Source organism: Hippocampus guttulatus, chromosome 15 (assembly GCF_054856545.1).
Source record: "Hippocampus guttulatus isolate MCC_2025c chromosome 15, RoL_Hgut_1.0, whole genome shotgun sequence".
Classification (NCBI taxonomy): Eukaryota; Metazoa; Chordata; class Actinopteri; order Syngnathiformes; family Syngnathidae; genus Hippocampus; species Hippocampus guttulatus.
The window spans coordinates 7193396-7216999 of NC_141275.1; the positions used below are offsets into that span (position 1 = coordinate 7193396).

The 23604-nt window shown below is 42.4% G+C and overlaps 2 protein-coding genes across 3 annotated transcripts; one reads left to right on the forward strand and one right to left on the reverse strand.

Moving 5' to 3' along the window:
* Positions 1–392: 392 nt before the first annotated feature.
* On the forward strand, positions 393–12506 carry ammecr1 (AMMECR nuclear protein 1). Of its 2 annotated transcripts, XM_086130344.1 has the most exons (6): positions 395–1864; positions 5432–5542; positions 6570–6684; positions 6794–6884; positions 7620–7716; positions 8408–12506. In XM_086130344.1, exons 1-6 carry the CDS (start codon positions 1380–1382, stop codon positions 8520–8522), a joined length of 1014 nt encoding a protein of 337 aa, XP_085986470.1. In that variant the 5' UTR covers positions 395–1379; the 3' UTR covers positions 8523–12506. The 2 variants fall into 2 exon arrangements, with proteins under 2 accessions (XP_085986471.1, XP_085986470.1); XM_086130345.1 differs by lacking the exon at positions 7620–7716 and having other exon boundaries at positions 393–1864.
* A 308-nt stretch (positions 12507–12814) lies between these two features.
* tmem164 (transmembrane protein 164) lies at positions 12815–23353 on the reverse strand. The gene is made up of 6 exons (XM_086130346.1): positions 22581–23353; positions 19579–19628; positions 18448–18514; positions 16717–16795; positions 14833–14933; positions 12815–14212 (listed from the first exon to the last, which is right to left on the reverse strand). Exons 1-6 carry the CDS (start codon positions 23016–23018, stop codon positions 14006–14008), a joined length of 942 nt encoding a protein of 313 aa, XP_085986472.1. The 5' UTR covers positions 23019–23353; the 3' UTR covers positions 12815–14005.
* Between the last annotated feature and the right edge of the window lie 251 nt (positions 23354–23604).

A 23604-nucleotide genomic window follows, 5' to 3' on the forward strand; every position in this document is an offset into this window, starting at 1 on the left:
GGAAAGTAACATTACCTGGCATGGTAAGAGACAACCAGAAGCAAGTCAAAAGCACAAAACAGCTCATATTTAAAGTAATAATGTTTGTTCGATCTATGCCAGTGATGTATAGCGACATAACATTTATTCCATAAAATAGCACAAGGTACAATACATGTGTGTTGCCATTCATGCAGCAGAATAAGTCATGGCTTCCTGTGAGTATATCCGTTTTGCATTCAATTAAACAGGCCCAGATTTCACATTAAGTTTGCTTGTGAGTAAAAAGAGACGAGATCCTCAATATTTTAGTATTTAATACATTTTAGTCTCGATTTCGTGCACGCGCGTGAAGACGTGCGCGGAAGTTAAGAATGACGCGCTGTTTTGAGGAACGCGCGTTTCCTAACTCGCACCCCCACCAGCCCCCAAAAAAGAATGCGCACTCTGCGTACCAAGGGGACGCAACCTATTTTCCTGAATCCGGTTCCGTCGTACCAGCGACACCGACGCCTGTGCTCACAGACCGATCACAGGGGCTCTCTTTACCCGAACGGCACCGAATGGTCGCAGTCGAGAGACGGGTGCGCAGCGAGGATTTCGAACGGCTCAAGGACGAGAATGTGCTTCGTTATGTACCCACTTAAACGGATGACAGCCTTGAGAGAAACCTTTAGCGCAAACTTTCCGCTCGGCGTTTGACGCGGATGTGTTATTGGGGGTTCTGTTGAGTCAGGTCCAAGAGCAGACCGTGATGCAGGTGCAAACTGGGCGCTAATGTTCCTGAAATGTCTTGCTCTGCGCCGACGCGGTCCATTGTGCCATGGCAGCCCCGCATTGACAGATGCCATTTTAGTCTGCGTGGTCCCAGCGTCTGGAATCCCAGCGAAGTATTGTGTAATTAGAAGTTGTCGAGGCAGTAGCAAACAAGCTGGCGGAATAGGAATGAGCGTCCACGACACTGTGCGCAATCGGTGCTGAAGCTTTATGGGTACGGCGTACATGAGCTCCAGGCTTCCAGTTGAAGAGGTTTGCTGTGGGGTTCCACTGCCTGTCGGCTTTACATCTGGACCGCCCGGCTGCTGTCAAACGCGGCCTAAACTTACATGCTTGTTGACAACGGACTTGACAGCCTCGGAGGGTGTCGTGTTGACTGTATTGCTTGGGCTCGAAGCAAACCGATATGGAAAAAATGGTTGCGTTCGCTTTGTAAAGTCACGCTTAGTTAAAGCAGCGCTAGGGTGACACTGCAGTCTTTCTCACCACATCGCCCATTTCGACGTTCGACTTGAAAAAACTCAGCGTGACAACGGAGTAGGGGATCGTCCGCCATACGTATCAACGCAGTGGGATTTGTACGTGTGGTCGGCGTCCCCCCCACCCTTCCCGCGGTGACGGTTATGGGTCGGAAGCGGTGTGTAGGTGCAGATTGTTCCAAGATGGCGGCCGGGTGCTGCGGGGTGAAGAAGCAGAAGCTGTCGGGATCGCCCGGGTCGGGGGGTCCCGGCGGGGTGGGGGCGGGAAGCGGGGTGGCAGGAACCGGACATTGTGGATCGGAGTTGGGGATTGGCTCCTCGGCGACTGTTGCAGGAGCGCCGAACGTGAGCAGGGCGAACGGCCTGGGGGGACCCGGGGGTAACGTTAGCGGCGGCGGTAGTAATAGTGGTAGCGGCGGCACAAGCGCCCTGTCGACTCTGTCGCCAGCCCCGGCCGGTTACACCTCATCCGGTCTCAGTCCGAATCTTAGCCCAGGACCTGGATCGGGAAGTGGAGGCAGAAAAATGGTCGTTTCGGCGGAGATGTGCTGCTTCTGCTTTGACGTGCTTTATTGCCATCTGTACGGATACCAACCTCCAAGAACACCCAGGTTTACAAACGATCCCTAGTAAGTCACAACTTATTGTCTTGTTGGTTTTGCTGCATGCCCAAAAGAAAACTGCTATTCTGACACGAGACATGTGTTAATCGGCAGCTTTCTTAGCCTTTGTGTCCGAGTAGTTCAGGACACAAACTGTCACATCCGAGAATTATTTGACGTGAACGATTTTAATGTGAAAACCTCTTGACTGTGGCCAGTTGGAATTTTGGGCCTAGTCAAAGATAACCTTACAGACTGCACTGGCCTATACTACTTCATCGTGAAATCATCGGAAAATAATTTGACGAGCACTAATATTCATACACGCGAAAGAGTAGCTTTAATATTTTATCCGGATATCTGGTCGCTTCCAGACACAATTTATAGTGTTCCCTTTAACTCTTTTATCGCCGGCTAATGTAGCTAAACCTGATGGCTACTAGCTATTATTAGCATGCCTCAACAAAAAGGGTGGAACGAGCAAGATTGCACTGTAATTTATTCAGTCACATAGAAGCCCATTCGCACACAGACGCCTACAATTTTTATTGATATATCAAACCACGGTATATTCACGTTTAGCCTTAGTGCACCTTTTAATCCCGTTAGCTCCACATTCAATGAACTCCACATTGCTACATTCAGAGCTTGCTTTGGTTCGCTCAGATGTGCCACTTGCTCGACGAGGAAGCACTTAATGAGATTGTAACTATTAACCGATTGCTAACTAGCATCCAATATATTCAAAGTGCAGTTTTTTAAAATCGCCAAATTCATCTATATTTTGTCTTTAGTATTGTGTTCGATAAGTAAAGTGGAATCAAAGAGCTCATAACTACCGTTAGCGTCAACAACAAAGAAAGATGGTTCTTGCCGATTACATGGCCACTTTTAATCTCTGCCGATTTCAACATGTTGTCTAATATGAGTATGTACAGTCCCAAGTAAGTCTAGTTAACTGTCAATCGTTGTTTTAATCGTTTGGAGTTTTTTAAATGCCATAATGACCAAGCTAACGATGATCTTCAGACATTTTATGAGAACGCCTCATTCAAAGATCGTAATCTGATATGTTGAGTCTGCAATGGTTTACCATCACGAAGAAGTTATTCAAAATCCTTTGCGTCTGTTTTCAGGAATGACTTCGGCCGAAAGTGCACGAGCAGGAATACTTTATCATGGATTGTCGAATGATGTGTCAAATGTTAAATTACTAGCTTTCTGTTACTCTATCTTGTTGCTGATGAATGTAAGAGGTTACTGACTGTATTGTAAAGAAACCCAAACCCTAATGTGTCCTTTAGATTACTGTATCCCAGTAAAGCAATTGTGATGAAGTTGTAGAGTCCCAAACTAGAATAGAATTTGAGTGTTTGAATACAGACAAACGAACCACATATTTGTAAGACTGCCTTTATCCTTCATTTGTCAGGTCAGATACTAGCATAGTACATGCAGGGTTAATTTGGCTGAACGTATACAAGAGATGCAACAATAAGACTTTTTCATACTGCGTATGCACCGATACTGGATAATGCCATTATGTCTAACAATGCTTTTTTTTTTTAAACGAATCAATTATTGATCAAAACACAAAATGTGTCACTCAAATAAGTAACAGCTAGTACTGTAGTCCATTTCAACTGCATGTTTTGCAGAGACACATTTCATTAAATGTAGCCTGTAAACAAGGCATTTCAGTTAAGTCGTTTCTCAGTCTGTAAAACGAATACATGGATAAAGAAGAAATAAGACACACAGAAAAACCTGAGTCTGCTGCGCAATAAGTAAGAATGTGGATTGCTCAGGTAGTAGAGTGGCCCGCCTCCAAACCCAGAGGGTGTGGGTTAGATCCCCGGCCCTTGTGACCATGTTGAATTGTCCTTGAGCAAGATACTGAACAGCCCGCTGCTCCTGATACATCAGTAGTTGAATAAGGAGTCAGTGTTAAGTGCTTTGAGTAACTTGGAAAAGGTACTACTGTATTACCCATTCCGTGTGTCCTCTGTGTAAAGTGAGTTTGAATACAAAACTGCTTCTTAAGAATACCTAAATAAAACTGTGACTGACCATCTGAAGTGATGTTTTATCAGAGTCAGACCATCGCTTGCTTCTCTTTACATCCTCTGCTGCAACGGCCTTGTGACGGGAGCACGGCTGGCTCGGCCGGAGCAGTGCCAGCGGGGCCCAAGAAACTTGGTGCTTACAGATGGTCTGATTGGACTTCAGTATCGTCTATTTTGCAGAGCATAATTTCTAGTCGCTAAAAAAAGTTTTGTCATCTATGCGTATCTTAGAGTACCTGTGTACAGTTGATTAATCCACCTGCCTGAAGTTATGTCATGCTGGTAAAGTGGTATCTGTGCATTAGTGTTGACCCTATTTCCTAACCTGAATAAAGACATGCGGTATCTGCACCAAAACCAACACTGTTATAGGCATCGCTGTATCCCTTGTATGTACACCAATCAGTATGGAAGAGGTAACCAATAAAATGTTTGTTTATTCCGTCACATACAACCAAGATTATTAAAGATTATTAGTGTTTTTAATGCTTTTGTACATACAAGCTTCAATTTCTGGAATCAACGAATGGGTGTTACCACACAATATTTTCCCATTCCTCATGAAAACACGGCTCCTAATGTTTCCCCTGACAGACCTTGCAAGCGTGACTAATTTTACCTTTCAAAACAGGAAAATCCGCTGACTTTTCCACAAACGAAAGACTGAAGGACAACAGAGGCCATGTCTCAGTAGTCGTGGTAGTTAAACATTTTCCCTGCAAGTCCCAGCGCTCACTGTAAGAAAAGAGCCTCAATAAACAGCACATAATGTCGTCTGTGTAATCATGTTAAGTGCGTCATTGTGTGATTTGGGCTTTAGATGTTTTGTCATGAATGACTGAATTCCGTGTTCTGATTGTAAGTACTTGTCGTCAGCAGTCAAGGATCTCACCTAGTGTGAATAAAATTCAATTTCATGGACCCAGTTTGTTTTTATGCGGACAGGGTCAACCTGTAAGACTTGACCATGAAAGTGCGATCACGCCGAGTTTCAAATTAACATTCGGTTGTTGGCTCATCTTATGGAAAATTGTGGCGGCAGCCAAGTATGACACATGAGTATTTGCTGAATCAAATTTGGCACGTGCCAGTAAATCTGACAGTATTTAAAAGTATAAAGTGTGCAATTCACTGTGGGTTGTGCCATTGACTATGAAGCGAATCGATTGTTTAAAGCACAAGCAGTCCTCGATCAGTTACCGTTCTTCCGGAATAACGCACGTTGATGAGCATTTGTGGCACGGCATTCTCTATTCCTTCACAGTCACGTGAAGTCAGATGTGGACGCTTGGATGTACCAGCGGCGTTCACTCTACATTTTCACAGTTGCTTTTACATATTTCATTCGCAGACAACGACCCAAACAAGTGCAAATTGTTTCTCAGTCCGTCCCCCCTTTTTAAAATTTTTTTTATGAGCACCGTGATTTCAACAGACCTTTTTACAGGCCAGTGATCTGTTCCTTCGTCCCCAAAAAGTATAAAAATCCCCATTTAAATGCATGAATACTGTTCTTTTTGTTTTTCAGCCCGCTGTTTGTCACATGGAAAATAGGCAGAGACAAGCGGTTGAGGGGTTGTATAGGTACATTTTCTGCCATGAATCTGCACTCAGGACTCAGGGAGTACACCCTTACCAGGTGAGTCATATTAACGAATGTCGATATCGGTTGTTCGAAGTCATTTTTGCTATTTATTGAATGTAAAGAGTAGAATGTCATTGAAAAAAAATACTCTACAGCCACAATATGACAATTGCAATTGTTCATTACTGTGCATGTTGCGGTGTTCATGCAGCGAAAATTCGTGCCGCCCTCAAATCCCTGTCGACAGCGAAAAACCATACTTTGTGCTGTATCATGGAATATTGTGAATTGGACAGAAAGCTCCTCTTTTATTTATTTAGTAAAATGAGAAGTGCGTGCTTTGTATAGATAAAGTACTTGTTGTTGACATCACAGTTTTTTTTTTTTTTTTTTTTTTTTAGTCAGTGGGGGAACTAGTTTTATTTTTTTGGAGTGATTCAAGTTTGAAGCAAACCGGCGACCTTGTGACAAAGCAGCAGTACTCACCACTCTCACCAGGCCGCATTTTTATTGTCTTTCGTTGATATGAAGATTTGGGTACTCGTTATAGTGTTCTAGCCTTATCTCCACCGAACCGCCACAAGACAGAATCACCAACAAACAAAGTGAATCTCATGATCTGCTCGAATCGGGAAATCATGTGGTAAGAGCTGTCCTTCAACCCCCCCCCACGTGATCTCTGGGAACATACTCAGTATTCATGTTCCAGACATGGTATAACTCGAAAATTGCAGTCGATTCCATAGTGCAGATGAATCAAAATGTGCCTTTTGTTAGTTTGCTGGGTTTATGTATTAGAACAATCTATTTTTTTAAATTGTCTTTTCGCTATGAACGCATTGTTTGTAATTTCTCCACTTGTAGTCACAGATCTAGGTCATCTGATTTTCCAAACACATAGCTCCAGTCTCCATGTCGGCCTGCTGGGATTGTGTCCAGATTTCCAATGACCACACCCCTACTTAAGTTTTTAGATAACAAACTGTGCTGACGATCCCTTGGGAGTAAAATGGAGAGATGTGATCAAAATGTGAATCTGTTGGATGCTCATGGTGTTTTCTTTGTTTTGTTTTGACTGCAGTGCCCTTAAAGACAGCCGCTTCCCCCCCATGACAAGGGATGAGCTGCCTCGCCTCTTCTGCTCAGTGTCACTTCTCACCAACTTTGAAGACGTCGGTGATTACCTTGACTGGGAGGTGAGTGCCACAGTATTTGTGAGGATGGCAATATGAGTCGCACTGTCATTTTTTAATGGATTCTGTCTAAAAACAGTTTTCTAAACTGGTGTCTGTTTTGCCTTTGTAGGTAGGTGTTCACGGTATTAGGATAGAGTTTTTCAATGAGAAAGGATCAAAGCGCACCGCCACCTACCTGCCAGAGGTTGCAAAGGAGCAAGGTAAGATTTTTTTTTTGTTTCTTGTTATAAGCTCTTCAATTTCTTGTCATAAAAAAATGTGACAAAATGTACTGTGTATTTTTTGAAGATAATTACTCCTTTAGGTCTGTAAGGTGGCTAAGTTGTCAACACCAGTGGCATACATATAGTATACACGTGGAAATGTTGGTACCCCTCTCTATTAATGAAAGGAAAAACCTACAATGGTTTCTGAAATTTCTTGAAAGTGACACAAGTAAAATAAAAAAAATCCTGAAAATTAACTGATGAAAGTCAGGCTTTTGAAACATATGCAACAGAATCATCCTCAAAACACAAACTAATGAAACAGGCCCGGACAACAACGATGTTGCCACTAGAAAATGTTGAAAATAATTTGACCATCGGGACGTGTTAAATTAAGGCGTGTCCTCTCATCAGCATCATTGGTGTCTTCAAACTTCAATCAGTCAATTTGCCTTTTTGCCAACTTAAAGGGTGACAAGTAGTTACTGTTTCAGTAAATGAATGTGACCATTGTTATTTTTAAATGTCATTACCAGAGGCGTACCAACAATTTTCTCACTCTGTATATCATATAAGATTAACAAACGATCAAAATACACATTCGGTGGAATTAAGTGTCGATGGAAACCTGAAATGAAAAATTGAAGTCACTTAACATACTTGGGATCATGGATAAATATCATGCCTGTGTGCCTCTTATTCATGGACCGAAGCAATTTTCTCCCGTAGGTTGGGACCACATTCAAACCATAGATTCCTTACTACGAAAGGGAGGTTACAAAGCTCCCATCACAAATGATTTCAGGAAGACCATTAAGTTAACCAGGTAAGCTCACGTCAGATTACCAGCATGAAGCATGGACAGTAAAGGGGACATCCGCTTCCCCACACAGGTTACAAACAGTTACTGGGTGTCTGGACACATCTGTGACACGCTTCTGTCAAAATACCACAACAGTCAAAAGATAATGGCACGCTTTACGCACCCTATTTTTTGTCCTCCTGGAATGAGCCTGTTTAGGTGGGGGCGGACTTTGACTCATGCAAGTGAGCCAGCCTCCCCTCCCACCTCATATACTGCTGTGTCAGTGATGAGTCTGGCTTTCATGACTTCGTTGAGAGAGTTCTAGGGAGACTACTGACGTCATCCGTGAATCTGCAAAGTTGTTTGGATTCAGAGTTGTGATCTTTCGATTTGATTTGAATCCCACTTGAAACATAAAGTGAACATTTGCGGTTGTAGCAATTCCGCCACGCAGATGGTTAATTTACCATGCACGGAAAATTACGTGACATCACCTTTAGTGGGTGTCTCCATGAAATGAGAAGATGGAGGAGCGTTGCCTCATATCCCCAAAATATGTCTACCTCCTCCCCCGTCTGTTGATACGAGATGACAAAATGCATGTCACGTCACAGATGTATTCCCATAAAAAAGGCATGCTTGTTCTTGTAACGTGAAAGAATAAAGTCACTCAAAGAAGTTGTTCTGAAAGTACGTCTTTTCCCCTCCTTAGGTACCGTAGCGAGAAGATGACAATGGGCTATGCGGAATACATAGCCCACCGCCAACATCATCACTACCAGAATGGCATCGGGCACCCTCTTCCACCCTACAACCATTATTCCTGACAGCGAGCCGCATGACCAATCATTGGACCTCTCCGCAGACCTTTTCCCAGGAGAGCCCGCCCCCTCCTGGTCTAGCTATTTCTACTACTGTACCATTTTATGATGATAGTTTCCGTTGCCATGCTGGCTGTCTCCCAAGACGTCGACCTGGCAACGGTCTGCTACAAAGCATCAATTGATCGCGGCAAGAAAAATCAGCTCCTTTTGTTGTTTTTCTTGCCCTGTGGTTTTTGCAGCATACAAAGGCCCTTCATTTGTATTCTTAACATTTTAACCTTGATTATCATGCCTGCTCAGCAAACCTAAATAGGTGTTTGATTCTGTGGATGGAAGGACGTCTCTTTCAGTGGATTTAACCCTGCTTATTAAATTGTTTGGGCCTTGCTAGTATTTTACATTTAATCATTTTTTTCTTCTTTTCCTAACTTTATACCAACCATGTAGCAGGGGCAATTGTTATTCTCAACGGCTGAGTCGTCTTTACTTTGATCCCTCTCAAAAAAAAAAAAAAAATGGGGTGGGGGGACAAAAGACTGATGCTGAGGTTGTGTTGGCTTTGTAGACTGGTAGTTTAGTCAAGAAATGATGCATTGGCCTGTTTATATGCCAAAAGCGTCAACTACAGGACATGATAGTGATGCCCTCTGAGTAACGTTTGGGCTGCATTCATTGCTTGAGCTCTCAGTTTTTGTTTATGGATTTGTGCGTGGATATCGACATTGATTATTAGTCCCCCCCCCCCCGAAGTGAAGAAACAGTGAAGTGAATTAGGTATTGGATTTCAAATTGTTATTCGGTAGTTTGCGGTTGACCTCCCCATCACTGTACATATGTTTTGTGGTTCTACATCGGTCAAGGAAGGATATGCGCGGTGAATAATTTTTTTTGTCTTCTCAAATGGCGCAAGTGGTTTACTGCTAGGGAGCCACGTGACAGGGAAACTTTAAAGCCATATACTCTCCATCAAGCATTCACTATTCATTCTCATGTCTTGTATGTTGTCTTTGTGTACCGGAAGAAACCTGGTCTCCCCATTCAAGATGCGGCATTCTAAATATAATGACATATCCAAAAGCTTAATTTTGAGAGGTGTCATTTACATTCTATATAGGAAACGCTCCATTTTGTCAGCTGTGTAAATACAACACAATTGGAGTGAACAGAATATCTGCAACGGGGTCTTGGAGTCAATTAAGTCCCAAGAACACTTTTCCTGTCAAACTATTGTTTATGCGAGTCACGTCCACACACGCGCATCCACTGGGGCTTTAGTGTCACATTGCAGACTGATTTGGTTTGACCGACTGGAATTTTTTTTTTTTTTTTTGAGAGGTTCTTGTTACTTGACCAACATCTTTTGTAACAGCCTTGACCAACTGGCAGATTTGTCACTTTTTTTCTTTATGCAAAAACGTCAAGGGCTTTTGGCACTCCCCATCCACAGCTCACCTGAAATGACGTTTTAAAGTTGTGTTGCCTTAAATGAATGCGTTAACAATGAATGGACCAGGAGAGGACGCTCGGTTTTTCTCATGTGGGGTTTGGACTTTGCCCGTTCCAATCATGGCACCTCTGGATTGGTCGATGGTTTGTTGTTGTCCATCGCCACTTGAACACTTCCACCCCCTTTGGACAGTCAAAGAACGGGAAGAGCAGCCAGTAGTTTGAACCGAGCATCAATCTCCTGCTCCATTTGATCACGGCACAACCGGAAATGATCTGCTGCAAAACCAAATTGACCATGCTCTTTAAACATATATGTCTTTGTACACATGCAATGTGTTAAGTTGCATGTATGTATGAGTATGAGACCTATGGTTTTCTCCATGATATACAGTATATATTATGCTTGGACACTCTTATGAACCGTTAAGAGCATTAATAGACAAATATGGTGCTATCAGACCTCATATTGGGGTGGTCACAGCTTGTGACTGGTCATGCGGACTCATCCATCATATCATCAAAAAAAGAAAGATGTTACATGTAAGATTTTCTCTTCCGTACATGGCTGCGAAATGCAGCACATTTTAACATTGAAGGAAAAAAAAAAAACGTAGCCCCTGCTTTCATCAAATCCATTGTGGGTAACTATTGGGATGAGTTCCCTATGGGAAAAACGGATATTCCTTCACATATAATGAAGCGGGATGACTCCCAGCAGCAGACTACAGAATGTAATGTTAGCATTCAACTGAGATCTGTTGTGAGAGAATCTTACATGTGTTACCTTTACTCTCCTTGAAATATGCAGATCTGTTTAACAGGCGTTTTTTTCTTTTTTTTCCCGTACATTGTCCCTACCAGTGTCAACATCCGTGCAGTTTTGAAAGGACAAGAAGTCACACGTTAGCCACCTCTTTTTACCCACCCGTAAACACGCCATGGCCCAACCTCATGGTGTAGTCTGTTCACATGTTGATGCGTCGTTTGCCACTTGCAGTAGGTTGGATGTTGCTTTTACGAGTGAAAAAAACCCCAACAACTCTTGAGCATATCCTGTTATTCTCTAGCTGCTGAATCGTTTGTGAAATGACAAGTCCAAATATTCAAACCCAACCGGAAGGCCCAAGTGAGAGTTTTGCATATGACACAATGCTTGTGTACTGTTGAACAATTTCAAAGCATTGATACCTCATTGGATATTGGACTTTTTTTTTTTTCCTCGTAGTTTGGTGTAGCAGGTGTGTGCGTCGGCTCCCCAGGGAGGCTTCAGAGTTCGGCTTGTTGTTTTTCAGCGCAATGCTGAAGTTCATGTTCTGTTTGACTGAACCAAAGATGCTAGCGGCCATGTCCAAAATGCTGCTCTTCAAGCCTGACTTCCTGTCCTTCCAAAAAAAAAAGAAAAGAAAAAAAAAAAGACATCTGCAGTTGACGAAAAACATTCATTTGTGTGTCTGCGTGTGAGTATCGATCGCTCAACTGTCTGGACTTGTTAAGCAACCCTATGTTTCAATGACTTGTCATTGAAAATATTTCTGAAGCCGTTCATGGCATCAAGGATGGTCTAAAATGGTTGCAAATGTGTTACTTTCTACTTTTGTTTGTTGTTGTTATTGCTCTAATTCAAAAAAAATGAAACTCCCATGGTGTGCCTCGTAGCTTTATGGGTTTATAAATGTTTTTCCCCCCCACAAGACCAGCAGTTATACTTTGTATAAAAGATGGATTTTTTTCCCCCTTATTTTTATGCCATTAAAAATGAAAAGCCCTGTTTTCTTTACTCTGGACCCAGTAGCTGCACTGGTGTACAATCGCACTGATACAGTAGATGAGTAGTTGGAGAAAAAAAAAATCTAATGACAAATGAAATAAGAACTTCAATAAACTTGTTTGAAACTTTTTACTATATGAGATTAAAAAAAAACAGTGACTGTTTTTGTACATCAAAAGTTCTTTTCAAAAGAATATTTTGAATCTAGTTTCAAAATTATTTGAGTGGTTTTCTATGTTATGAATTTTTGAGACACTTGACTTCAAAGGTGTGTCACTGTACAAAATGAACTTTTTTAGTTCCAGTGGCCTGATGGGCTGGGAGGGTTGCCTGGTGTAACTCCTCATACCAATGTTAATTTCTTGTCATTTTGATTTTGGAATCTTTTTACTCTGCTTTAGTAACTTGAAAATGTTGATGGAGATAAAAAAAAAGAATCGGGAAAGCTAAAAAAACTAAACAAAAAAAAACCCCACCCCCTGTAGAACTAGAGCTTTCCTCTCCTTGAATTGCTGTTAGTGTGGTAAGACTTGAAACGGGCGTTTTTATCAAGATAGTAAGACCCCAACAGGAAAAAAAAAGCAAAACCGATACAAAACACAAGCAACATTTAAAAAAACAAACAAAAACAAAAATGCAACTGTGGTGGGGTGGGTGAAAGAATATATACATAGATGGGTTACCTGAGTATGTAAGCAGTGGATGTGAAGAAAATGTAGTTTTAAACTGTTACATTTTAAAATCATTTATTCAATAAAAAGTCAACTCAATAGTGTGTTTTGTTGTTTTTCAGCACAGATGTTACATGTTTATGCGAGGGGGCGGGACCCCTCCCACCCCAAAATTTTACTATGATGCAGCGTAAGCGGCCTCTCACCCTCATCGAGGTGTCACCATGACCCTGAAAAGGGATGAGTAATTGAAAATGAAGGTACAAACATGCCGATTTTTATGAAAATCGAGCCAATTTTTTCACTTTTATTTTTTGCACCACAAGATAGTTACTATTTCGGTGTAAAATGTTAACAATTAAAATGCATGATGTGGAATTTGGATCGGAAAGACCATTACAAAGACATTGAGCAACTGAAAAAAACTTTAATTAAGAACCAACATAATCCCTTAAGAGTAGAAAAGCATCCCTTCTTGACATTGAAGTACAATATATGCAGACTGTATAATATGCTACAATGATGTATCCCACACACGCATACACACACACTTGAAATGTTACACAACATGACTGATGAAATATTAATACTTTCTTTCCATCATCAATAAATTACCCAAAGTGACCTCATGCAGATTATCAGATAATTGGGGTTTGTGTTGGCGGAGTGTCTGACAGTTCCTTGCGAATGTTAACAGGAGGATCGAGCAACGCGCTATTCAAGTTTCACAAGGCATGACTGCAGTTTTTCTTCTCTCGACAAACGTGTCAACAAATCAACCAAAAGAGCACAACTTCCTCGGCAAAGGACATCTCAGAATAATCTGACCGTTCTTCATTCATCTCAACATCGACTGAATGTTTGCACTGGAATTTAGTAGAATCTCAAACAAAAACAGCACAATTGATTTTTTTTTTTTGGTGTGGTCCTAATGTTTTTGAATTAGACATTAAATTACAACACAAGTCTGAGTGCACCCAATGAACTTAAATATGGCACTTACATTTTTGATCAAGTTCCTTCTAAACTCCAGTTAGCACAGTGTTGAAATAATACACTTGCTATTCCCTTATCATCACTTAACTTGATGGCCGATGGGGAAGGGAAAAATGTTTGTTGACTTACAAAAACGTTTTTCCCTTCTTCCGTTCAACATAAACACGGTGGCGTCAGTGATGACGACTCTGACAGATTGTTGACGGCCATCCTCCCACTATACCCGGTAATGACTTATTCACATTTACAGCGCACAACAAACACACTCGATACAAATAAAATGGCAGATACATTAACTAACACGACTTTTGCACATTCACCACTTTCATTCACCAATGACAACAGCAGATAAGTGGTGCCCCCCACCCAAAAAAAAGGCAGCATCAGAAAAAAACTGATTCAAGATATCAAGCGGACTGAGGACCAGCCCACCCAATTCCCAGCCCTAAAATATCCACATAACTTCGTGCGTGCAAGTTGCGTACATTTGGACGACACGTGGGATCGAGTACAGTAAAACACGCTGTAAAAGATGTACTAAAATGGGGACTAAAAGCAACATAAAAGGCATTGAGAGTGAAAGGCTCGCATGTATCGGTGGTTCAATCGACTTTCTTGTTGCGCAGCCGCAGCGTATCCAGGAGGTGTCTGCATATGGGAACCGTGTGTTGCGAGAGCAGTGTCAGAACCTTCCCGTGGATGAGCGTCAGGAGGGTCTGGTGGCCCGCTGCCCACACACGGTACCAAGGTCCGTAAAAGGGATCAGACACAGCCGGGCATAGCATGTTGTTGAGGTTCACCTCTGTGACCTCGGGGAGAAAAGACAGGTTGGGACATGATGCCAAAGTGCTCTCGGGTAAATTCTCTAAATGTTCTGAACATTTTTTTTGTACATTAAGTGGAGCCTTTAGATATAAAAATTTACATTATGCAAATATTTAATTATTCAAAACTATTTTCTGAAGCATACTTGATTTTTTTAATATACTTTTTTTAAGTATCAGTGCTTCGTCACATAGATGACGATTCATTCAAAAATGTATAGCGTCTTGAACCATTACACCCACACAGCTTGAACCTTTTGATATGTTGCCCACGCTCAGTGAAATAATTGGAAAGCAAACACTGTCCACGATTTGAGGAGGATCAATTCCCGTGAGGGCATTGTTCTATCCCCCAGCCATTGTATGCCAAAATCATTTCTTAAGTTCCCAGAGGTGCAGTTTAGATCACATATTAGGATGAAAACAGCTCAGCAAGGTCTATATGATGAATTACTTTGAATAAATAATATTCTCATTTGTATGGTGCCCCCCCCCCCCTCCCCCCAACCAAGCAATGACCCTGGTCAAGCGCACAAAAGTACAGCTATAAGAACGAGAGCCGACCATGAACTATCACAGTCGACCAGCAGGGGTCGCCCTCTTACCAGGCCCAGAACTTGTAAGAAGAGGAAGTGATAGAGGAAGAGGATGCCTGTGGACAGCAGCGCCCACCATATGTCCCCCAGTGGCTCGGGCTTGTACACGCCTATGAAGAGAAACACATTTGTTTAAAAAAATTATTTGCGTTTGGAGGATAGAAATGAATTCATCATGGCAGGATGAGACATGTTTGTGAAGCAGCGAGAGGAAAAAAAAACATTTGTTCATCTTCAGCAAGTTTTTATCCCACACAACACACTGAAGTAGCAGTGAGAGGACATGTTGTAAAACTGGCTATTCCTGTTAGTTTTATTGCATTATAAAATAAAGGGTAGCAAGTACAAGGTATCATATGGCATTGGCTTAAAAAAAACAACACATCATTGTTTCATTGTACTGTACTAGAAAACAGTTCACACACAACCAAGAGTGACTTTAAAGGCTTTGTAGAATATAAAGAAGGGAGCCAAAATATTAGAGACCCATCTATGTACACTTTTAAACGATTGTAATCACAACAAACGCATTGTCAAAAAGCTTTTTGAATTGGACAATACTGTAGCTCTTATGTATCCAGTCAGTTTTGTTTTCTTAGTTTTGATCCCCCCCCCCCAAAAATGCTTTGCTTTAGCTTAATTTTTTTATTAGATATAATATTTTAGTTTTTAAAAAATTGCGCATGTCTTTTGTGCAAGATTTAAAAATACTGCTACGAATGTTTGCTGCATCACAATTAAAATGTCTGAAATGAAGCTTAGGCTGGTCTCGCTTTCCGTCCCTTGTTTTCCAAATTGCCAACTTTGAAAGATTTGCGGCCTGAATTCCCGTTGAGAACTATTAAACCCGGTAGTCCAGTGGTTAGCACGTCGACTTCACAGTGCAGAGGTACCGGGTTCAATTCCAGCTCCGGCCTCCCTGTGTGGAGTTTGCATGTTCTCCCCGGGCCTGCGTGGGTTTTCTCCGGGTGCTCCGGTTTCCTCCCACATTCCAAAAACATGCATGGCAGGCTGATTGAACACTCTAAATTGTCCCTAGGTGTGAGTGTGGGCGTGCATGGTTGTTTGTCTCTGTGTGCCCTGCGATTGGCTGGCAACCAATTCGGGGTGTCCCCCGCCTACTGCCTGAAGACGGCTGGGATAGGCTCCAGCGACCCCCGCTACCTTAGTGAGGATAAAACGGTTCGGAAGATGAATGAATGAATGAGCTATTAAACCTGGTTGCAATGTGTACTTGTGTCTGTGCGAGATCGCTGTCCGACAGCTTATCCGGCACGAGTGGGGTCACTGTAATTTTTAGTGACTCCATGGCTGAAAAGGGCGTCAGTGACCGTGTCTCTCCCCACACGCAAGGGCATTAGCGTAATGAAGTACACTGTAAAAAATTCTGCGCTGTTCACAAGCCTTGATGTAACTGGCCAACACAGCACTTCTAAAATCACTTTCACTGTTGGTGCTATCTAGACAAAAAGTTTCCCACCGACAGTTTAGATGACACAAAAAGCTGCTGTTAATCAGGTGCGCAATGAAGTTCTCCCGCTCGATATAGAGAGGCCTCCATGTTGCTTGAGCTTCCCTAAAGGTTAATTAAGGGAAAAATAAAGGCGCCAAGTAGAAACTCCAAGTAGCTCTCACCACTGCAAGTGGTAAAGCGATTCTTCCGGGCATCTTATTAATGTTGCGTGAAGCCCGAAAACATTTGTTCCTAAGTAGGATGGTAACCTTTATAGGAGGAGGTCAAGAGAGACATAAACAAGGCACACAGAGAGGAACAGCTACAATAGTTGAACTGACACAGGCGATGCAGGCACTGACGTCAAAGGAGAGAGAGAGGGGGAAAAAAAAAGTCTGGCGTCAATGAAGGGAGGATGCAAGCGGAGGTCAACACCTTACCTCCTTTCCTGAAAAGGTAAAGCGGCACCAGATACAGCATGGAGTGCTGAATGTAGTAAATCTCCTTTTCAAATGGCAGCTAAGGAGACAACAGAGAGGAGAACTCACAAATGTCAGAGAGGAGAAATGATGGCGGGGAATGTTTAATGTCATCGTCTGCCATGATACAGCAACAAAGCTAAAGCAGCTGTAGCTCACGCCGAGTATGTTTGTCATTGTTCACACCAAAAGAACCATTCAAAAGAACGACTCGTTCGCAAACGCCGCAACACAATTATACGATCAAATTTGGAAGTTGACATCTAAATGACCTTAAGTGCTAAGTAAATCAAGACACTGGAATATGGCTTACTGACTCATGAGCTGCCCATGGGTTGGAGAGAGGTCAAAGCCCACGGTAGCAATCATGGCGCCGCCACAGCCCGGGGCTTTGAAAATATGACTGACCCAGGGTCTTAAAACGAGCTAAAAACTGCATAAAAAGTCGGAGCTGTGCTCTCTGTGCACATACCGTACTAGTACCCCCCCCCCCCCCCCCCACTTCCCCATTCACATATTTTCTGGTTCTGCTATCGGACAATCAAAGATGAAATACTGAGTGAAATGTGACCCAATCCATCTACTGTTTCCCGTCACTATCACGAAGCCGTTGTCATGGTCGCTGCAGCTCTACCGAAACCAGAGATGGATTTCACATCAGAGCCCGCAGACAAAAGTGACGGCACGCCCACTACAGCTTTCTGTCGCTCAACAGACCAGATAATAGAGGAGGAGACAAACTTCACACTCGATATAGAGTGCAACAGCAACGCCCTTGAACTGAAAGTTGCCACAGTTTCGCAGCTTCTTTGGAGAAACTAAAGCCTTACTTGGGACTGTAAAGTCGGTAAATCGAGCAAACAGGTCATATGGAAACACTGGACCAGTAGAACTCTTCAAAGGGAACATGAAATTTGATTGGTGGGTAGCGTCACATGGGGCACTGTGTCAGCAAGAAGCACAGATGACGCGAAACACCACCATAGCTCAATGTTGTCTATTTGGGGCAGCCGAAAAGAGACATTACTGTGCAACCCACCTAGCAGAGAATCAATTACAACTTGATTTTTTTCCAGGACATTTGACTGCTTTTCTCATTTTTCGCGTGTTTTCTATGACTGCAAAATTGGTCACTCATTTTCCAGGTTTTGGGAATCCTAATATGTTTGTGAATTGGTCACGGGGGTTCGGGTTCAGACCTACAACCTTTGGACTGGGAGATGACCACCTGAGAAAGACCACCCCATAACGGACTTTTTTGTCTTTCACTCATTTTCTATTACAATGAGTCCTAGGTGTTACTAATTATTATTCTTATTATGACTTTTATACTGTGTTAGCATAAGTCTGTGCTAATACCACGGTGCCTTAATACCAATATACAAATTCGGGTTATGTCGCCATCATAGAAAAGGGAGCGCCACTACGCTATGCCCAATCGAACGCATTTAGAGACAGAAGTAGGAACAAATAAAGGCTGGCATAATGGTATCAAGACGTGTTTGCCTCACACTTAAGGACGAAGTAGTATCGAAACTTTAGTTCTCATCCCTGGGGGCTGTGAGAAAAGAATGACGTAATTTTGATTATCCCCCACACCATTTACAATGGTCGTGGTTACCATGGAAAAGCAAAAATATATATATTCATATATACTGTACATAATCTTGTCTGAGCTTAATGGTTGCTTACCAGCCTGGTGTTGACCACAGGGAACATTAAAGCCAAGAGAGCGCCATTCAACATATGGACCTGCAGCCTAGAAAAACACACAAGCAATCATGACAATCGGCTTGCACGATTACATCCTCGGGTGCTCATTAATGAACTGCGCAGATTTCAGACGCCATGAGAGCCGACCACAGCTTGCACACTCACCGACCCCGTCTATCACTTCTGCAAATCTATTTCTGCATTGCACACGTCACAGCATCACGTTTGAGTTGAGCAGTTCAGATTCATGCAGCCCGTATGAGTGGGGGGGGGGGGCAGTTGATTCTACTTGGGCCAGCCATGTCCTTAAATTGCCATCGCGATGATGATTATTCGTGTTCTTTGGAGCTATCGATTGACAAGTAGTAATGTATTGGATGTGTGTGTGTAAGCCTGAAGTTAGCCTTTTGTCTCACTCACCATGCGGTTAAAACAAGCATCCTGCCTGTATGCAGACAGTGTGATCCAGAGATGCATGGCCTAACTTGAAAATGGAAAAAAAAAAAAAATTGGGGGGCGGGGACTTAAGACTTAGTTCTCATTTGCATCTATAGGATGAATTTTGACACGCTCATAAACAAATCCCCATATTTGCAATAATACAGACGGTTTTCTGAGAGCGAAGCGGCATGCTGCGGTGTGGTGGGTGGAGAAGCGTCACACTTCAGCTCCAGAGCTGACGGAACAGCAAGCGACAGGGGCTTGCAACTCAAGTTGCACAGTTTCTGTACCGTGGTGAATGCCGGTGACATTCGTCTTGTTTATTATAGTCGGGGAGCAATTCAAAATTAGAACCACGCCATTTGGCAATGCGAGCGCGGCCTTTTGGGTGGGTGGATATTTTCGGGCCGCACAAACCAGCCACTTCATTTGATTTACATGAATTAACACCGTGCGTCAAAATAGCTCTTTTTCCATCTCAATTAGAAATTGCATGAGACTGTTGAGAGACGATTCATTAATCGCTAACTCCGCATTGGTCAAAGTAGAACATTTGATGCAGCTCTTATATCGGCTTTCAATTGATTGTGCAACCGGGGGGGGGGGGGGGCGCTCATGCTTCGGCCCGCTGAGCGGAGTGATCTGCATGGGTTTCCACGGTGAGCTCACCTAAACACCACCATTGCAGTTTTACATGGCGGGCAGGCCAGCAGAAAGATCTATGGAAGAGAAACACAAAGTTACACACTCATGGCACATTCCGATCAGTCCGGAACAGATGAAGAGGACAACATGGCTTGTAACGTGTGCGTGACAAAGTCACAAGAATGGGAAAGGTGGAAATAAATCATTAAGTGCTGTGGAGCTGGAAAAAAAGAAAGAAAGGGATTTGGAATGCAGGTCAAAGCTTCACCTGTTGTCAAACATGTTAAAACGGATCGACATGCTAATGTACTCTGATGTGAGATGTCAGTTTGCTCACTGTTCAGTGGTCATGCTCAGCCTGATATTGAAATTTGAATCACTTCAACCACAGCTCTTACAAGAGATAGCAACATGTTACATTGCATGATGCCAGTGGAAGTCTGGGATTTTGCTACGACTTCATCTCTGCTGTCCCTAACACACACACAAGAGATTACACTGTGAAATGGATTTCATGCAAATGACTACGCAAGCTGATTCTCAGTCAGAAGGTCCCGGCTAAGTAGAGATGTTTGCTCGTCTGCTCACAAATTGACTGCTTAAAGATTCATGTGTCACTGCTGACACATTTATCAAGAACTAAGACGCTTTTTAAAGTGGTCTTTTTTTTTTTAAGGATGAGGCTATTCTGTCTGTTCCAAATGATGTGCGGCAAAGACAGATCGAGATCATGTGATAGCTTGTATTAATCCCCGACGAGGCTGCTATCGCATGAAGTTGTGATGACTTCGAGTGTGTGTGTGTGTGTGTGTGAGTGTTCACTCACAGGATAACACCATTTCTGAGTCAAACAAATGCTTTGACCAGAATATCGATGTCAGGGATTTTCATGTAAAGTTTTGTCAGTAGGCAGCATGGCGGATGAGTTATCATGTCTCACGGGTTCTGTGTTTGCATTTTGGTTTCGGGACGCCTTTGTGGATGTTTGCATGCTCGCCCCAGGTCTCTTTCTCCAAAGAGCATACATGATTGGTCAGTGGAAAATTTAAAATGGTCCACAGGTGTGAATGTGATATTTGGATGTGGTATTTGTTTGCAATGAAGTCATTGGATTGACTGAACATTGATGTGTGGGTGCTATTTTATTCATTTTTCTAATACCTGGAAACCACTAGATTTTAGTCACCTTTTCACCTGTAATTTGACCTTGATATTAACCCTGTGAATCACATGACCGTGACAATTTTTTTTTCCTGAGAGGCCACTCTCACGTTTTCTGTAACATAAAATGATGTACATATGTTGTTTAGGAGCAACAGAGAGTCAAATATATCCATGCCCTCAGATATTCAAGAAATATTCATTGAACATTATAAAAAAGAAATAACACCCAATAATAAATGTTTGTGCCAGATTCCAAATGGCATGACTTCGCCGGCATTTCTTTGAAAAAAAGTCACGAGCAGGACTCGGGAAGAAGCCATCATCATCTCAGCAACCATTAACCAACTTTATCACGACTGCGCATAAGCATCAGCAGCTCCAGTAAACAATTCGGCCACGTTTTGTCCACAAGCGTGAGCGTTGGCAAACTATCCGTGGCGCCGCTGATGTAGCATTAAAGACACAATTAACTTTTATAGTTGCATCCCCCGAACCAATTTTACACCTAAAATATAAATGCTTGGGTTTCTGTTCGTGTACATGGTGAATGAATCTCTGCACCCCAAACAATCTGAAAAATGAAAAGAGAGCATAACTTTGGTTTGCACAAAGGGGAATACTTCACGTTTCCATTTTAGTAGCTGAATTATTAGACTGAATATATAAAAAAAAAAGTCAACACACCCCTCTCAAAATCTCATGTTTTTGATGATTTAAAAAACAAAAAAAAAAAACTGAATAAATCCATCCAGAACTGATTTAAACAATTAATGTGACCTCTACCCTATGCACGAATAGCCAAAATTTGAGTAGAATTGATGTCCACTGAAATACAGTGGGGGGAAAGAAATCAGCCAAACACAAGATAAACAACCCCCCCCCCCCAAGAAATTGGGAAAAAAATATCACTCTATAAAATGATACATTTTGGATTATTATGGGCAGCACAGAATGTTCCTGGAGTGAACGAAATTGTGTTTGCTGTAATTTCTTATTTTGCAGATCCGGTCAATGATGTGGCAAAGTTCAGAGTTAAAAGCCTATTAACGTTCTTGACTATTTGATCACCACACACTATCAATCAATCACTATGTGCAATTTCAATGAAATTATAACCACATTATTCATTTACCACTGTACTGTGTTATATTCATGACCTTTCACAACAAAATGCAATCATGTACAGTGCAGGCCAGGCAGTCAGGTAGAACCAACGAAAACCACTCTCATGGCAACAGTGCATAGAAAACAGCTGTCTTGAGAACAGGCCTGACAACATTTACCTTTTGCAGTACAAAATCCTACCACTTTTAATATATAAACCCGATGCATAATCCTTTTATGAATCATTGCTATCCACATACAAAGGCAAAGATGGTAAAAACTACACCCCACATTATGTTGTCCAACACCTAAAAAACAAACAATACTTCAGTCGAGGGATAGTCTGGATTGTTGTTTGATGATCAAAATTTTTTGAAAGGACTCAAATTAGTCCCATTTACAGTAAATCACAAGGAAGTGGGGGGAAAAAAGAAGAGGAATTGCAAAAGACCATAATGTCGATGAGAAGGGAAGTTTGTAGAAACTTTCACTCTGGGGAAGGAGGAACTCCAATAGAGGGTAAAACATTCTGTAAATCAATCAATACAGTTATATATGGCTTTGCAATGAATAATATGGAGGGGTGTTTGTGATACTCAGTATTCTAAATCAGGTAACCAAATATTAAAATACCTGTAGGTTGATTGAATTCAAGTAGTGGACACCACCACACCGCAAACTTTATGTGTTACATGAACGTAAATGCAAGTATGCATTGATCACAGAGGTCAGCTACTGACCAGTAGTGTTATCCTTACCTGGATCATGGTCACCACATGGCACGGATTGAGCAGGTAGATCACAGTCTTGGTCGCGAATTTGAACCCCACCTCTACTCCAAAAGTCATGCATAGTGCAACAAGCAACAAGTTCTTGCCTACACTGTCCTCCTTTGATCTTGTGCACTCTTTCCCCACCACTTTGAGCTCTTTGGAGATGTTTATTTTCTTCAACGCCACGCCAATTTCCACTATAGAAATCAGGAGCACCACCAGACTTTCACTGATGCGCTGCTGGGGCGCGAGGAAGGCGGCACATTCTGGGCCCCCGTTGCCTTCAAACTTCGGGTCCACCCCACCGTAGACCCAGTCTAACAGGCTGTATATGTTATACCTGGACATATTCCTCTTCTCGTGGTGGAAAAGATACGAACAAGACGGAATGAAAGACGTCACACTGACTTCTTGGCGAAACATGAACTGCAAGATTTTTCTTTGGCAGTAAGTGGAGAGGAAGACATGTACTTGCCCTGTATCAGCTAGCTAATTAGCCGAACCCCCCAAGTCCTCCTCCTCCTCCTGGGGCGGATGACAAACTTCCAGCTAGCTGCAGGAGGCGGCTGATAACATCAAGGTTAATAGTTGTGCGGCCGGGATAACCGGGAAGCCTGCCTCCTCATTCACCTTCCCTTAAATGGCGTCGACATCATTTGAAGCAAGCATGCTTACTTGCTCTCAGAAAGTCTGAGCCCGAGTTAGCAACATCAGCAGGGGCAGGTAGCGAGCTAGCTTAGCCACAACAACGTAAACCCTGAATTTTGGCTTTTAGACTGAGCTACAATTCCATTGACAATGGCGTGCTGTGCCGCGTTCATTGCCCTTTTGCAATTTCATTACGTAAACCCGAGGCAACTTCAATCAATCTCTCTCTTATTCAGTGCCGTGTCCTCAGTTTCAAATCGTAATCGAGTTGTAATCTGTTCCATTTCTTTATGTGTTTGAGAAGTGTAAAACGGACTTCGACATAAATCGATTTTTTTTGCCTGAAAGACAAAACCGTGGG

Excerpts from the sequence above, each read along its gene's own strand:
- tmem164 (XM_086130346.1), bottom strand. The coding sequence starts at position 23,018 with ATGTTTCGCCAAGAAGTCAGTGTGACGTCTTTCATTCCGTCTTGTTCG. Across the intron at positions 19,629-22,580 it reads ATGTGGTGACCATGATCCAG|ATCTTTCTGCTGGCCTGCCC; the intron begins GTAAGGATAACA and ends TCTCTTCCATAG. Across the intron at positions 18,515-19,578 it reads ACTGCAATGGTGGTGTTTAG|GCTGCAGGTCCATATGTTGA; the intron begins GTGAGCTCACCG and ends GTGTTTTTCTAG.
- ammecr1 (XM_086130344.1), top strand. The coding sequence starts at position 1,380 with ATGGGTCGGAAGCGGTGTGTAGGTGCAGATTGTTCCAAGATGGCGGCC. Across the intron at positions 6,885-7,619 it reads AGAGGTTGCAAAGGAGCAAG|GTTGGGACCACATTCAAACC; the intron begins GTAAGATTTTTT and ends TTTCTCCCGTAG. Across the intron at positions 7,717-8,407 it reads AAGACCATTAAGTTAACCAG|GTACCGTAGCGAGAAGATGA; the intron begins GTAAGCTCACGT and ends TCCCCTCCTTAG.